General features: G+C 45.1%; 1 protein-coding gene across 1 annotated transcript in view; it reads left to right on the top strand.

The window, feature by feature from the left end:
• Positions 1-12,878, top strand: part of ANXA13 (annexin A13) — a 50,360-nt gene that overhangs the window by 30,111 nt on the left and 7,371 nt on the right. The window contains exons 4-9 of the mRNA XM_007076828.3: positions 1,096-1,190; positions 4,959-5,129; positions 7,447-7,480; positions 7,586-7,665; positions 8,274-8,342; positions 8,996-9,097. Coding sequence (XP_007076890.2) covers positions 1,096-1,190; positions 4,959-5,129; positions 7,447-7,480; positions 7,586-7,665; positions 8,274-8,342; positions 8,996-9,097 — 551 coding nt within the window. The remainder of the gene's footprint in view (positions 1-1,095; positions 1,191-4,958; positions 5,130-7,446; positions 7,481-7,585; positions 7,666-8,273; positions 8,343-8,995; positions 9,098-12,878) is intronic.

The following is a 12,878-nucleotide window of genomic DNA, read 5'->3' as shown; positions in this document are numbered from 1 at the left end:
CTGATGGCGTGGAGTCTGCTTCAGATTCTCTCTCTCTCTCTCTCTCTCTCTCCCTCTCTCCCCACCCCTGTTCATGCTCTCTCAAAAATAAATAAATATTAAAAAAAATTTTAATGTAACAGTCAGGAGCTTAAAGAGACAATTAACCATCATGGTCCCAATTTGGACTTCTCTCTTGACATTGACAAGTTTAAGGGTGGGCTTCATATTGTAGCAATGTGGACCTATATTTTATTCTCTTCTACTCAGTTTTAAGTACCTGGAGGCCAAGGAACAGACCATACTTTTTTTTTTTCAGATTTTTCAGTTTTATTGAGGTGTAAATTCACATCCCATACAATTCACCCATTTAAAATGTACAATTCAATGGCTTTTAATATACTCACAGATATGTGAAATCATCATTGCAGTCAACTTTGAACATTTTCATCACCTCAAAAAAGAAACCTCCTACTCTTTAGCTGTCACCTCCCTACCCAGCCCATCCCCAGACACTAATCTCCTTTTTATCTTTATAGATTTCTCTATTCTTGACTTTCATATGAATGGAATAATATATATATATGTTCTTCTGTGACTGGATTCTTTCACTTAGCATAATGTTTCAAGGTTCATTCAAACTGTAGCATGTATCAGGACTTCATTCATTTTTCTGGCCAAGTAATATTCCGTTGTATGGATATACCACATTTGTTTATCTGTTTGTTCACTGATGGACATTCAGGTTGTTAGAAACCTTTCAGCTATTATGAATGATGAAGCAACAAACATTTGTGTGCAAGTTTTGTGTGGCCATTTGTTTTCATTTCTCTTGAATACTGGGAGTGAAATTAAGGCCATACTCGTTTCTCTTTCCACTGCAATGTCTAGCACTGTGCTTCATGCCATGTGAGGCCTCCATGGATATTTGTCAAGTGAGTGAAAAGAACACACTTCTCCACGAGATATTAAAGGATATTAAAGGATATTAAGGGATGCATCTAGGCTCCACTGAAGCCTCTAACCAATGCCCCAGCTTCCTTGGAATTGAGTAAAATCAACCTCCATCTTCTTTCTTGTTCACTCTTGGCCTTGTCTCTTTCTCCTGCACTTTAGGAACCGATGAAGCAGCCATCATTGAAATCTTATCAAGCAGGACATCGGATGAGAGGCAACAAATAAAGCAAAAGTACAAGGCAACGTATGGCAAGGTGATTCCAAGCGTCCCTGAAAACGGGCACACAGCCTTGGCCTTGGAGGTCTCTGCTTTCTCTACCTTCCCAAGGCAGCAGAGAATATCTTTAAAGCTTTAATCAGTTAGCTCAAGAGCAAACAAAAGTAAACTACTCTTTACAATTTTAATTGATTTCAGAAAAACTGAAATTGCCTTGTTAACTTCATAGCCTATATAATCAATATTCTTTAACTCCTTTTGAAAACTGACTTCCTTTTCCTAGTAATCCCTCTGTCATCTTCCCATTGATAATTCTACATACTAACTTACAGATAGGCCAATAACTTGAAAATCAGTTTTCACAGGTGGGTCTTTATACAAGAATTCTTCATTTATCCATCTGTCTTCAAGAATGATATGTTCTTCATAAGCGATTGTTATAGAACACTGAAAAAAACCTCCATTTCGTCAAGCATGACCGCTTTTTTCTTTCTTTATGTGTCTTTTCTTTCATTTGTTTTGTTGTTGTTGATGTTATGTATCGATTTTTTAAAGTATGCAGTAGGCTTTCTATTTTCTTTATTAATATAAGATGAACACAATTTAACCTTTTCTTTTTTTTTAGGTTTTTTTTTTTTTTTTTTTTTTTTTGAGACACAGAGAGAGGGAGAGAGAGCAGGGGAGGGGCAGAAAGAGAGAGAGAGAGAGATCCCAAGCAGGCTCCGCACTGTCAGCACAGAGCCTGATGGGAGGCTTGAACTCATGAACCATGAGATCATGACCTGAGCTGAAATCAAGAGTCGGATGCTTAACCGACTGAGCCACCCAGGTGCCCCTACAATTTAACCACTTTTTACTGTCATTAGAATTATCAGCGTGCAAAATGAATATTAATTATCATGCTATATTCTAATACATGTTTATAAAACCTTTACAGTTTCAATCCCTCCATGTATAAATAGATATAGAGATGGGTTTTCTTACTTATTTGACATTGGGCAGACAATAATCTCTTTAGGCCTTGGTGTCCTCACATACAGAATGAAATGTAATTCTCAGGTTGCTGAGAGAATCGAACAGGCTAACGGCAGCACGTATCAGTAAAGGGAAGCTATCCTAGGTACGATTGTTTCCATTTTATAGAGAAGAAACCTGGAGCTCCTCTGTTTCCATGACTCAAGCAAAATCACACACTTAGTAAGAAAAAGAACCGACACTCCCATCCCAGTCTTCTGACTCCAGGGCCAATGTCCACTCCTGAAGAACTCATTGCCACGAGAGGAGCTATTTATTTCTACACTAAATGGCCCACATGGCTGCACGTTTATAGTTTTTCTGCTTCTCTCTTCAGAATCAGGCTTGTCAGTGTCATTCCTTGATGACATTGATGAAAGTCTGTGAATCTTCAGCTCAGCTGCATGGAATTGAATTGAATGACGTTGAACTTTTATGCTTGTCGGCACACCTAACTGTAGCAGCCTCTCAAGTGCTATGTGTACCCCCACCCTACTGACATGGAAAGTCAGATACAGGCTTCTTAAACTTGAGTGGAAAGCAGAGTAAATGAGTTTGAGGTGAGGACTTAGGCGCTCTGCTAAAGATAAAGTAGGCATGCTCTAGCACCAAACTTTGCAATACCAACACGTGCCAATCTTTGCTTACTTTCCAGTTCGTGGCTGTTTCAGACAGTTGAGACTGCCAAGGAGGGGGTCTAGAATCACATCTGAAGCTCAAAGATGTTAGAAACAGGCAAATCAAAGTCCCCATGGCAACCGAGCTCCAAAGAGAACTCGCATCCCAAGGTGACACCGCTAGTGAGCCGGAAAACCGGGATTAGAGCTGAGATATCCTGAGCCGGCTTCTGTGTCCAAACAGAATGTAAACACACAAGGATCTGTTTTCATGCTTGTGGCTTGTAAGAGTAGGCAGCTGGGGTTTCTCTTCTCTGAAGTTCTACGCAATGCCCACCTGACCTGAAAAAAAAAAACATTTCCCGTCTTTGGATGGATCCACACTGTAGAGTACTGACCAAAGGCCTGCCTGTAGGGGATGCAGCGTTAGATGGAACAGCTGCCTGAAGACAGAGGCAGTGATACCACGGCCCCCACATAAGACTGCAAACCTCACTCATTAGGCAAAATCTTCCGGGTTTTTTTCCCAGGCTCAGAGCTCAGAGGTTCATAAAAGAAACAGTTAATTAGCCTTCTCTTAGAAAGTTCCTTTCAGGGTGGAATAACAGTAATACCCACTTACTGAACATTTAAAGTGTTCCAGGCTTGGGCTTTGTCTCAGTTAATTCTCCCAACAACCCTGAGTTGAGTCTATTGGGGTGCCTGGGCTCAGTCGGTTGAGCGTTGGACTTCCCCTCAGGTCATGATCTCACGGTTTGTCAGTTGAAGCCCAGAGTTGGGCTCTGTGCTGACAGCTCAGAGCCTGGAGCCTGCTTTGGATTCTGTGTCTCTGTCCCTCTCTGCCCCTCCCCTGCTCGTGCTCTGTCTTTCTCTCTCTCTCTCTCAAAAAATAAACATTAAAAAAAAAGAGGTGAGTCTCATCAGACCCCCATTTTTCAGAGAAGGAAACTGACAATTGGTTAAAGTACATTTCCAAGGTCACACGGCTGCTGTGATCATGTCATTAGCCATCATGCCACATTGCTGAGTGGCCACACCTACTCTGTGATGTAATTTGAGTTCCTAAGCTGCTGACTGCTCCGTGAGTCCCCAGTCTGACCCACATCTGGACACGAGGTTCCCTCTTCAAGGTCCTTCACTAAAGTTGGGACATTGGCGACACTAGTTAGACTGAACACCAATTTTTGTCCCTTTTGTCACTAACCCATCATGTCAGAGATACACAGGTAGGAGCAGGCAGTTCACCTATAAGACTGCACCTCCCAAAAAACATCCTTGAAGATGGACACTTGCTAAAAACAGACGCCAGTGGGCATTTCATATACTTCATTTCTTCCTTAATGTATTTTCATTTCTTCTCCCTACCTGAGTGCTTTCCCACGTGTGTCCCTGTCCAGATTTAACAAGCTAACCAAAGTGACTACACATCTGGTTTGCCCAGGGTGGCCCTCGTTTATTCGTGTTATGCCACTGTAATTACTGCTAGTTTATTATTTCCCCCATTCACTCTCAAAACCACCTCAGGGGGGGCCTGGGTGGCTCAGTCAGTTGAGCGTCTCACTCTTGATTTTGGCTCAGGTCATGATCCCAGGGTGTGGGATCAAGCCCTATGTTGGGCTCCATGCTGAGCGTGGAGCCTGCTTGAGATTCTCCTTCTGCCCCTCTCCTCCACTCACTCTCTCTCTAAAACAAAACAAGAACCATTTAAATTTGGATGACAAATGATCTGATCCCCCAGAGACAACAAACTCATGTTTCAGGCCTTTCTAGTCGCGCAAGTGTTTGGGGGGGGAGTCCTTCATTTTTTTGAGGTCAGTAAATAGAAATGATGCCAATACCTCTCCCCTCTCCTGCCAGGGCTATTCTGGAGTTCAGCGAGAAGGCTCTCTGAACCCTAAACTATCCAGCAAATGCTGTTTGTTATTGTGATTCATCTTTGGGGTCTCCAGCCCTGAGCAAGGGATCTTCTCTGCCTCTCTGCCAGTCCCAGAGGAAGTCACAGTGACGACTGTCCTCCAGAGCAGGTCACTCATGTCACTAGAGCTCTGCCCAGCTCACTCCCCTTCCCCATGTGTCCTTGGCAATCTTCATGTTGACCCTGAGGCCATGCAGCGGGAAGCCTGTCCTCTGCTTTGGGCCATTCCCCAGTCAGGGCTCCCGCTATCTTCCTCCAGGACCTGGAGGAGGTGTTCAAGAGCGAACTGAGTGGAAGCTTTGAGAAGACAGCCTTGGCCCTCCTGGACCGCCCCAGCGAGTACGATGCCCGCCAGCTGCAAAAGGCCATGAAGGGTCTGGGCACAGATGAGGCAGTGATCATCGAGGTCCTGTGCACAAGAACCAATAAGGTGAGTGCCAGCCAAGCCCTCAGCCCCAGCCCCTGAAGGAACATCCAGATGCCCATCAGAGAGGGTTGCAGCAGCCAGAAGGAAAACTACACCTCACATTCCATTCGTGAGGTGAGCAAGTGTCTGGACAGAAACATGTCTGTTTGGCACGTGCAGGAGAGATCTTCCAATCTTCCAGCTGTCAGTCTTCGTGTTTCCACCTCTGGCTTGACAGAATAGATCCTTCCAGAACAGCTGTGTCAACGCAGATTTTGTATTTCTGAAAGGAATGCATAGTTTTATATGCAGGAGGCAAGATTCTGCTTTCCTCCACCCAGCCTGACTTTGCAGGTCTTCGGCACAAATAATGCAATAAATGGGCTAAGCGTGTTTGTGCAGCTGCCTTGTCCATGGCTGTCATCTAGCATAGAGTACAAAAAGGACCATAAAGAGGCAGGGAAGCAGTTGGTGCAGAGGGGATCCCCGTGAACACCTCTCGTGGCTGCCAGCACCTTCCTGGAGGTTTCCATCTACTTCTATCAGCAGACCTCTCCCCCTGTCCCTGGGCACGTGCTGCCATTTCAGGAGCTGAAAAGAGCCTTTGTTAAGGCTTTAGTCAAAGCTCATTCATCTTTGGTTCCAGAAGCCACGAGGGCCAAGGAATTCACCACGAGTAGAGAGGGTCCACAAATCATTATTTGGAGACCCCCACTCTCTGCTGCAACCACTCATCATGTAGAATGGGGGAAGTCCAGCAAGGAAAAAGCCAGAAAGTCCCCAACATCCTTGAGGCCTCCAGGTAGGAAACAGAAGCAGTGTTTGGAGCCAACAGCAAGGAAGAACTTCAACAGATCTCTGATGCTAGAACAATACTTTAAAAGCCTTGCATGTAGATGACCTTGGGTTGGTTCCTTCTGCTCAGTCTGTGGGGTCCAGCACATTTCTCCAAACCCCTGAACCCCTTTCCTCAGCATCCCTGGACTTCTTTTCTTTCCACAAGATAATAAAAACCCTCCATTTCAAGGAGTTTTTGTTCAGGAAGGGTCAGCGAAGGAGGATGGTATCAGTCCGGTCCTGCAGTTATACGGTGTTCCCAGTCGAGGTCCCCCACCTTCCAGAAGCTCCACAGTCCCAGCCAGGAGGCGTCCAATATTAGGGTAATCGGCAGGCTTCCTTGGCAAGAAGGTTCTGATCATTATTTTTCTAATCTCACTTGACCACATGCGGTTCCCCCTCAGCCTAGTTTCTTCCAAGCCCTGCTCTCAAACAACAAACAAGCTCTTTTTCTCCCCCACAATCAAATCGATCTGACAATAAAAAGAACAGTAGGGAGAGAGCAGGCCCTGGGTCCAGGCACATCCTGGAAGTGGGTTAGAAGGAGAAGAACAGAGAGAGCTTCACAGACACAAGTGGTCAGCCCCTGCCAACTCCCACATCCTCCGGCCCCCCAGGCTCCCCCCGTCCCACTGTCCCCACTGCCTTTTCCCTGGCCTGCTGCTAACTCTTAAACAGTTTGCCAGTGAACATCTGGGGAACGCCTGCTCCTAGACACTGCTGGCCTAAATGTAAACTGAGGCAGCTCCTGACGGGGCCACTCAGCCTGAGTCATTGAAACACAAAGCACATCTTCCCAGGACACACCCCAGAGAGAAACTTACAGCCCTGCACGCAGCACATTGTTTACTGCACGAAGCCTTGTGTCAAGTAGGGAAAAAAATTGGAAGCAACCTGAATGTACATCCATCCGAGGCTCGCTAAATAAACCGTGGCTTGCTGGAGGCCGGGACGTTTTGTATCCACCTAAAAAACACTAGGTGACTACGGATAAGCATAGCTGGATCCCCAAGACACATTACTGAGTGAAAAAATAAGTCCAAGAACAACACATACAGTATTCCACTTTGGAAACACATACACAAAACAATTCTATATGTTTTCAGTAGCACACCTATCTGTATACAAATGCAAGGACAAATGCTTGGGAAGATACCCACTGTGTGACACCAGCCTCCTGAGTAGAGATGGGAGCGTGAGATGGAGGGAGGAGGCAGCAAAGTAAGACATTAGCTTAGCTGTGGTAGTTTTGCTTTTAACTAAGGAGAATGTATGCGTGTGTTTGGTGTGTGGTTAGAGATGTTTGCACCCGGGGGCTTCTTCACACCTCCAGGGACCCGCCCCAGGCCTAGGCCCTGAGCCATAGGATGGCTCTCTTTGGAGGAAGTCACGGAGGCATCCTGTGTCTGGAGACAGGTTCTGGCTACTTCCCTGTGTATCTCTGTGTCTCCTACTGATCAACCCCACCTTGGAGTATTGATTTTTGTTTTATTACCCTTCCTAGGAGATCATGGCCATTAAAGAAGCCTACCAAAGGTGTAAGTGACCTTTTGTTCTGACTTTGGATAAAGAATGTTCCTTTCAAAATACCTCTGGGAAATGAAATCATCTGCTTTCTCTCCTCCCTTTTTCTTCTTCGAAAGTGTTTGACAGGAGCCTTGAATCAGATGTCAAAGCTGATACAAGTGGAACCCTAAAGAAAATTCTGGTGTCCCTGCTACAGGTAAGATCAGGCCCACCAAGGGGAATATCTCCTTTGATCAACACAATTAGTTACAGACCTTAATTGCACCTGTAAAATCTCCTTTTTATATTAACATAACATAACATCGTGGGAGTGACAGCTTATATTCACAGGTCTTAGCCGCACTCAAGGGAAGGGGGTCATATAAGGGTTGGACCACTCAGGATTCCGCTGGCCACACAGGGCTCAGGTTAGAATTCAGAACCTTCCATGACCAAGTTTCAGGGTTCTTCAGCACTGGGAACCCCCGAGAGGTGAAATAAGATATTTTGAAAGGATCACTATTAGCTTTCCAATGGAGTCACTCCAGGGAACATCACGAGGTTGCTTTCAGCCTGCTTAGAGGTCAGTGGGGTTTGTGAGCCACCCTGGTTTCTACGAGAAAAACTCAAGTGTTGTTTCAGAAGCTACCCTGTTTATCAGTTGTGCCTAAAGATGGCAGCAAAGAGCAACACTGCCACTTTGCCAGGTTCCACCTCCTCCAGACCACCCTTCTGAAATCACCCCCAGCTTTCCAGGACTTTCTCTTTTTGTTTTCTGTGGTCAAGTGGGAACTCAAGTTAATAACAACGTGTCAATTTTTCTAGGCTAATCGTGATGAAGGAGATGAGGTGGACAGAGATCTAGCTGGTCGGGATGCCAAGGATCTGTATGATGTAAGTGTGCAGATGCACCAGTCCCCGCCAATTCTTTGTCCTTTTTAAAGTTTCTTAGCACTATTTTCAACAAATATTCCTCTGTTTCATGCAAATGGGAGTTTCTTGAGAAATAAGCATGATCTTTAAAGTATTTTCAATATATACAGTCTTTGTGAACCTGTAAGAATTGTTCCTATTCTTGGGGCGCCTTGGTGGCTCAGTTGGTTAAGTGTCCGACTTCGGCTCAGGTCATGATCTCATGGTTTGTGGGTTCGAGCCCCACGTCGGGCTCTGTGCTGACAGCTCAGAGCCTGGAGCCTGCTCTGGGTTCTGTCTCCCTCTCTCTCTGCCCCTCCCTGGCTCACAGTCTGTCTCTCTCTCTCCCTCTCTCTCTCTCTCAAAAATAAATAAAAATTAAAGAAAAAAAAAAGAATTGTTCCTATTCTTGCATTTCAGAGTTTACTGCTTCAGGTCCATTTTGGAACAATGAAGGTATAAATATTATAAATAGATGTGTGAAGTAAACTCTCAGGTATAGTGCTTAGTTGATCAATTTGACTTCTATTCAGTGCATATTTTATAACTGCCTGTAAGCAAGGCCTGGTCATAGAACAGTATATTCAGTCTTTTACGCAAAAGGCTTTTCCAAAATGTTTGCATTTGTCCTGCAGGCAGGGGAGGACCGCTGGGGCACTGATGAGCTTGCCTTCAATGAAGTCTTGGCCAAGAGGAGCCACAAGCAATTACAGGCCACCTTTCAAGCCTACCAGATTGTAAGTAAACAAGCACCAGGGCAATGGATTTCACACCAAAACTACTATTTCCAAAAGAAGTCCAGATCAGGGATAAGGAACTGTGGGGGTGTTTTACAACAGCAGCTCTTAATCAGAGATGATTTTCCTTCTTCCCCACCTCAAGGAATAATTGGTAATGTCTGGAAACATTTGGGTTGTCACCTTGGGTGTTGGGGAGGCAACGCTAAGAGCATCTAGTAGGTCAAGGCTATTATACATCCTACAATGCACAGGACAGCCCCGCAACAAAGGCTTATCCAGCCCCAAATGTAGTGCCAAGGTTGGGAACCCCTGCTTAACAGCAGAGGCTAGGAAAACAGAGGAGTGTCAAGCTGAAGAGCAAAGCCCTAGAGTCAACATCCAGGTTCAAATCCATGTCCTATCACTGGCAGACTCTCTGTCCTCATTTGTAAAATGGGACAATAATCTTCATCGTCACACCCTCTTGGGCTTCTTTCAAGAGTTAAATAATATAGAGGAGCCCCAATGGCTCAGTCGGTTAAGCGTCTGACTTCAGCTCAGGTCATGATTTCACTGTTCATGATGAGTTCGGGGCCCCGCGTCGGGCTCTGTGCTGACAGCTTGGAGACTGGAGCCTGCTTAGGATTCTGTGTCTCCCTCTCTCTCCGCCCCTCCCCTACTCATGCTCTGTCTCTCTCTGTCTTTCTCTCAAAAATAAACATTAAAAAAAAAGTTAAATAATAAATGTAAAAGGCTCAGAATAGTACCTGGCATGTGGTAAGCACACAAATGTTCTCTCTTACTATTATTCCAGTTCACAGTTGGGTTAACAGAGTGCCTACCACTCCCAAGACAGATGAGATATACCTCAGAGATACTCCTGAAAAGATGTGTATAAATTGCTGTTTACAATTATTTTTTATCTGATGATAATCTTAAGCCAACAAGATGAGTTAGTTACTTCAAAGCATTTAGTGGTGAGTCCTTCCTTGAAAATCAGTCTTTCACTGCAAGAAGCCTTTTGTGGAGTATCAGATTTTTTTGGTCTCCTATTTTATATTTGTAGAGTGCTTTTAACTATTCAAAGCACTTCTGTGCCCTGTATCTCATTCCAATTTCACAGCAATCCTGTAACGGTAATGTCGGCTAAGCAGCCATTGTTACCTACAACTGCTGGACAAGGAAAGTCTGTTACGAGTAAGGCGCCATCTGTAACTTATCAGGACCACACAGCAAGCCGGTAGCAGAAAGTGGATGAGAACAGCAAGATTCCCCAGCCCGAGCTTCTACCTCGGCGGGAGCTGGCCACTCCTCACTCGAAATAGCATTTCCTATGTGTTGCCAGCAGATGAAAAGACAATAAAGCTTGGGAATTTTATCATTACTGTATATAAGCCTGGAGGGCCTTTTGCTTTCAAATCATGCCCAGAGTCATGATCAAAGCCAGCTGACCCTGCGTTCCTCTGGCCTCTGCTCCTGGAACGGGGTAGACTCTGAGCTGGAAGACTTCTCCATGACCTACACCCTCTTCCCACGTGGCTGGAGCCATGGATGGAGTTTCTGGGGATGGCTGCCATTGGTGATCACTGTGGAAACACACATACATGTTAGCGTGCATGTGTGCGTGTGTGTGCGTGTGTGTGTGTGTGTGTATACACGAACTGCTAACGACCTACAAGGATATTCTCCAGGCCAATTGTTCTCAAAATTAATCCCCAAATAGCAGCATCAGTATCACTTGCGAACATGTTAAAAATGAGAATTCTCTTATTTAAAGAGAGAGAGAGAGAGAGAGAAAGAGAAAGAGAGAGACCTGGGTGGTTCAGTTGGTTAAGAGTCCAACTCTTGATTTCGGCTCAGGTCATGATGTCACGGTTGGTAGGTTCGACCCCCGCATTAGGCTCCATGCTAACAGTGCAGAGTCTGTTTGGGATTCTCTCTTTCAGCCTCTCACTCTGCCCCTCCCCTGCTGTCTCTCCCTCAAAATAAATAAACTTAAAAAAAAAAAGAGAGGGAATTCTCAGCCCCCACCCTGGACCTACTGAATCAGATGGAGTCCTATAGTGTATGTTTCAACAAGTCTTTCCGGTGACTCTGGTGCCTGTTAAAATTGCAAAGGTCTGCTCTAGACCCCTAGCTCTATGAGCCAGAGCAAGTCAGTAAGGATTCCGGACCTCAGTTTCCCCAACTGTAAAACAGGGATAACGATGGTACTTACTTCATAGGGTTAGTAAAGGTTAATGAATTAATAGAAATAAAGTGCTAAAAATAAAGTGCTGGCATGCCATAGGTGTTCAGTAAACACCAGCAACTGTTAGTTGTCTCCTTATGTGAACCAATAAAGCCCAAATGGACAATAAAATAATTTATTGATTTAGCGATTCTTTACATGAAACTAGCTCTAAAATACTACCTGTTCCTCTACTCCCAAAACTTCCCCAGAACATCATCTGTTTTGATTCTTATCACTGATTTTTGTGAGTTCACCCTGATCTCATGACCCTAGTTCATAAGTTTTCACAAGGGTCTCTGGCTAAAAGCAATAAACCGCTAGCATGAGATCATGGGAGTCTATTACGTTGCGTAGCTTGCCCTGGCATAGAGATGAATTTTTATTTTTGGCATGAAAACTTTAGGGTTTTGCCCTCTAAGCTTGAGTCTTAACTACTGACGTTCCCAGAAATCCTCACCAAGAAACTGCGTTTGCGGCCCTGCTACACCAGGCAGGAATATCACCGTCCCGAAGGTGACCAAACATGAAAGGCTTGTGCAGCTATAAAGCTGAAGGAAGTTCCCTACCCAGGGCTTAGTATGAATTGTAGGTACACATACCCACAGCGTGGGCACACTGCGTCCCCACCGCATCAGTCACTACTTCTCTCCTGTCCTCTCCTGTCCTGAGCTTGTTCCAGAGCCTACAGTCCTGTACCTTCTGTGGCCAAACCCAGAGGGCATAGGATTCTGCTATGAGAATGCTGTCGCTATGGGTGAATAGGTTTTGAAAGAAAGAAATGTCTCCCCTATTCTTCTAGTAATCTCCCTACGGTCAACGCTACCTGGTAACGAGAGGCCTTTGAGGCTTGTGTGGAATCTACCCCAGTGATGTTTTTTGTACTAAGATCAGAAAACCTGATCTGTCTAAAGAGCCCCCTAAGAATTAAGTGTTCCGGGAACTGAAGTGAAAAGCCTGCCATTTGCAAAGGAGATTCACTTGGGCCAGTCGATTGTTTTCCATTTGTGTTCTCTGGAGCCCCTGGAGGTGCCTTGATAGCTACCAGTAGGGGAATGTGGGCAGGAGGTTGATAGAGAAGAGGGGGCAATGTGAACAGTGCCCCCTGGAGTTGTGTGGCAAAAAGACTGAGAAAGCAGAAACCTGGCAATGCTGTCCCAGCACTAACAATAGAAACAGAAAGCGGTTTAAAGTGAGGATTATTTTTTTAGTAAACGCAGACCCGTGTGAACAAGATGTCCTCTTGAAATGCAATCTCAGCCTACAGAACAAGAACGCTGTTCATGGGAAAGTGGTACCAGTCCCTTTCGAAACACCAGCTCCCACATCAAACCCAGGAGAGGCCAGGAGCAACTAAGGAAGGGACAGAAATGAAAGCCCCCAGCCAATCCCCACCGTCTACGTCCCTTACCCACACCAGACCTCTACGTGTCAAACCACGACAAGGAGACCGAGAAACCTCATTACATCTCGACCTCTCTCCCCCCCACATCAATTGTGCTTGCATCAAAAAGGATATTTTGTTTACTAGTGTTTTCAGAATAAACTACGTACACTCTGACTGGTGTG

This window comes from Panthera tigris, chromosome F2 (assembly GCF_018350195.1).
Source record: "Panthera tigris isolate Pti1 chromosome F2, P.tigris_Pti1_mat1.1, whole genome shotgun sequence".
NCBI lineage: Eukaryota > Metazoa > Chordata > Mammalia > Carnivora > Felidae > Panthera > Panthera tigris.
Note: the sequence above shows the minus strand (reverse complement) of the source record. Positions and strands in the feature narration are given on the sequence as shown.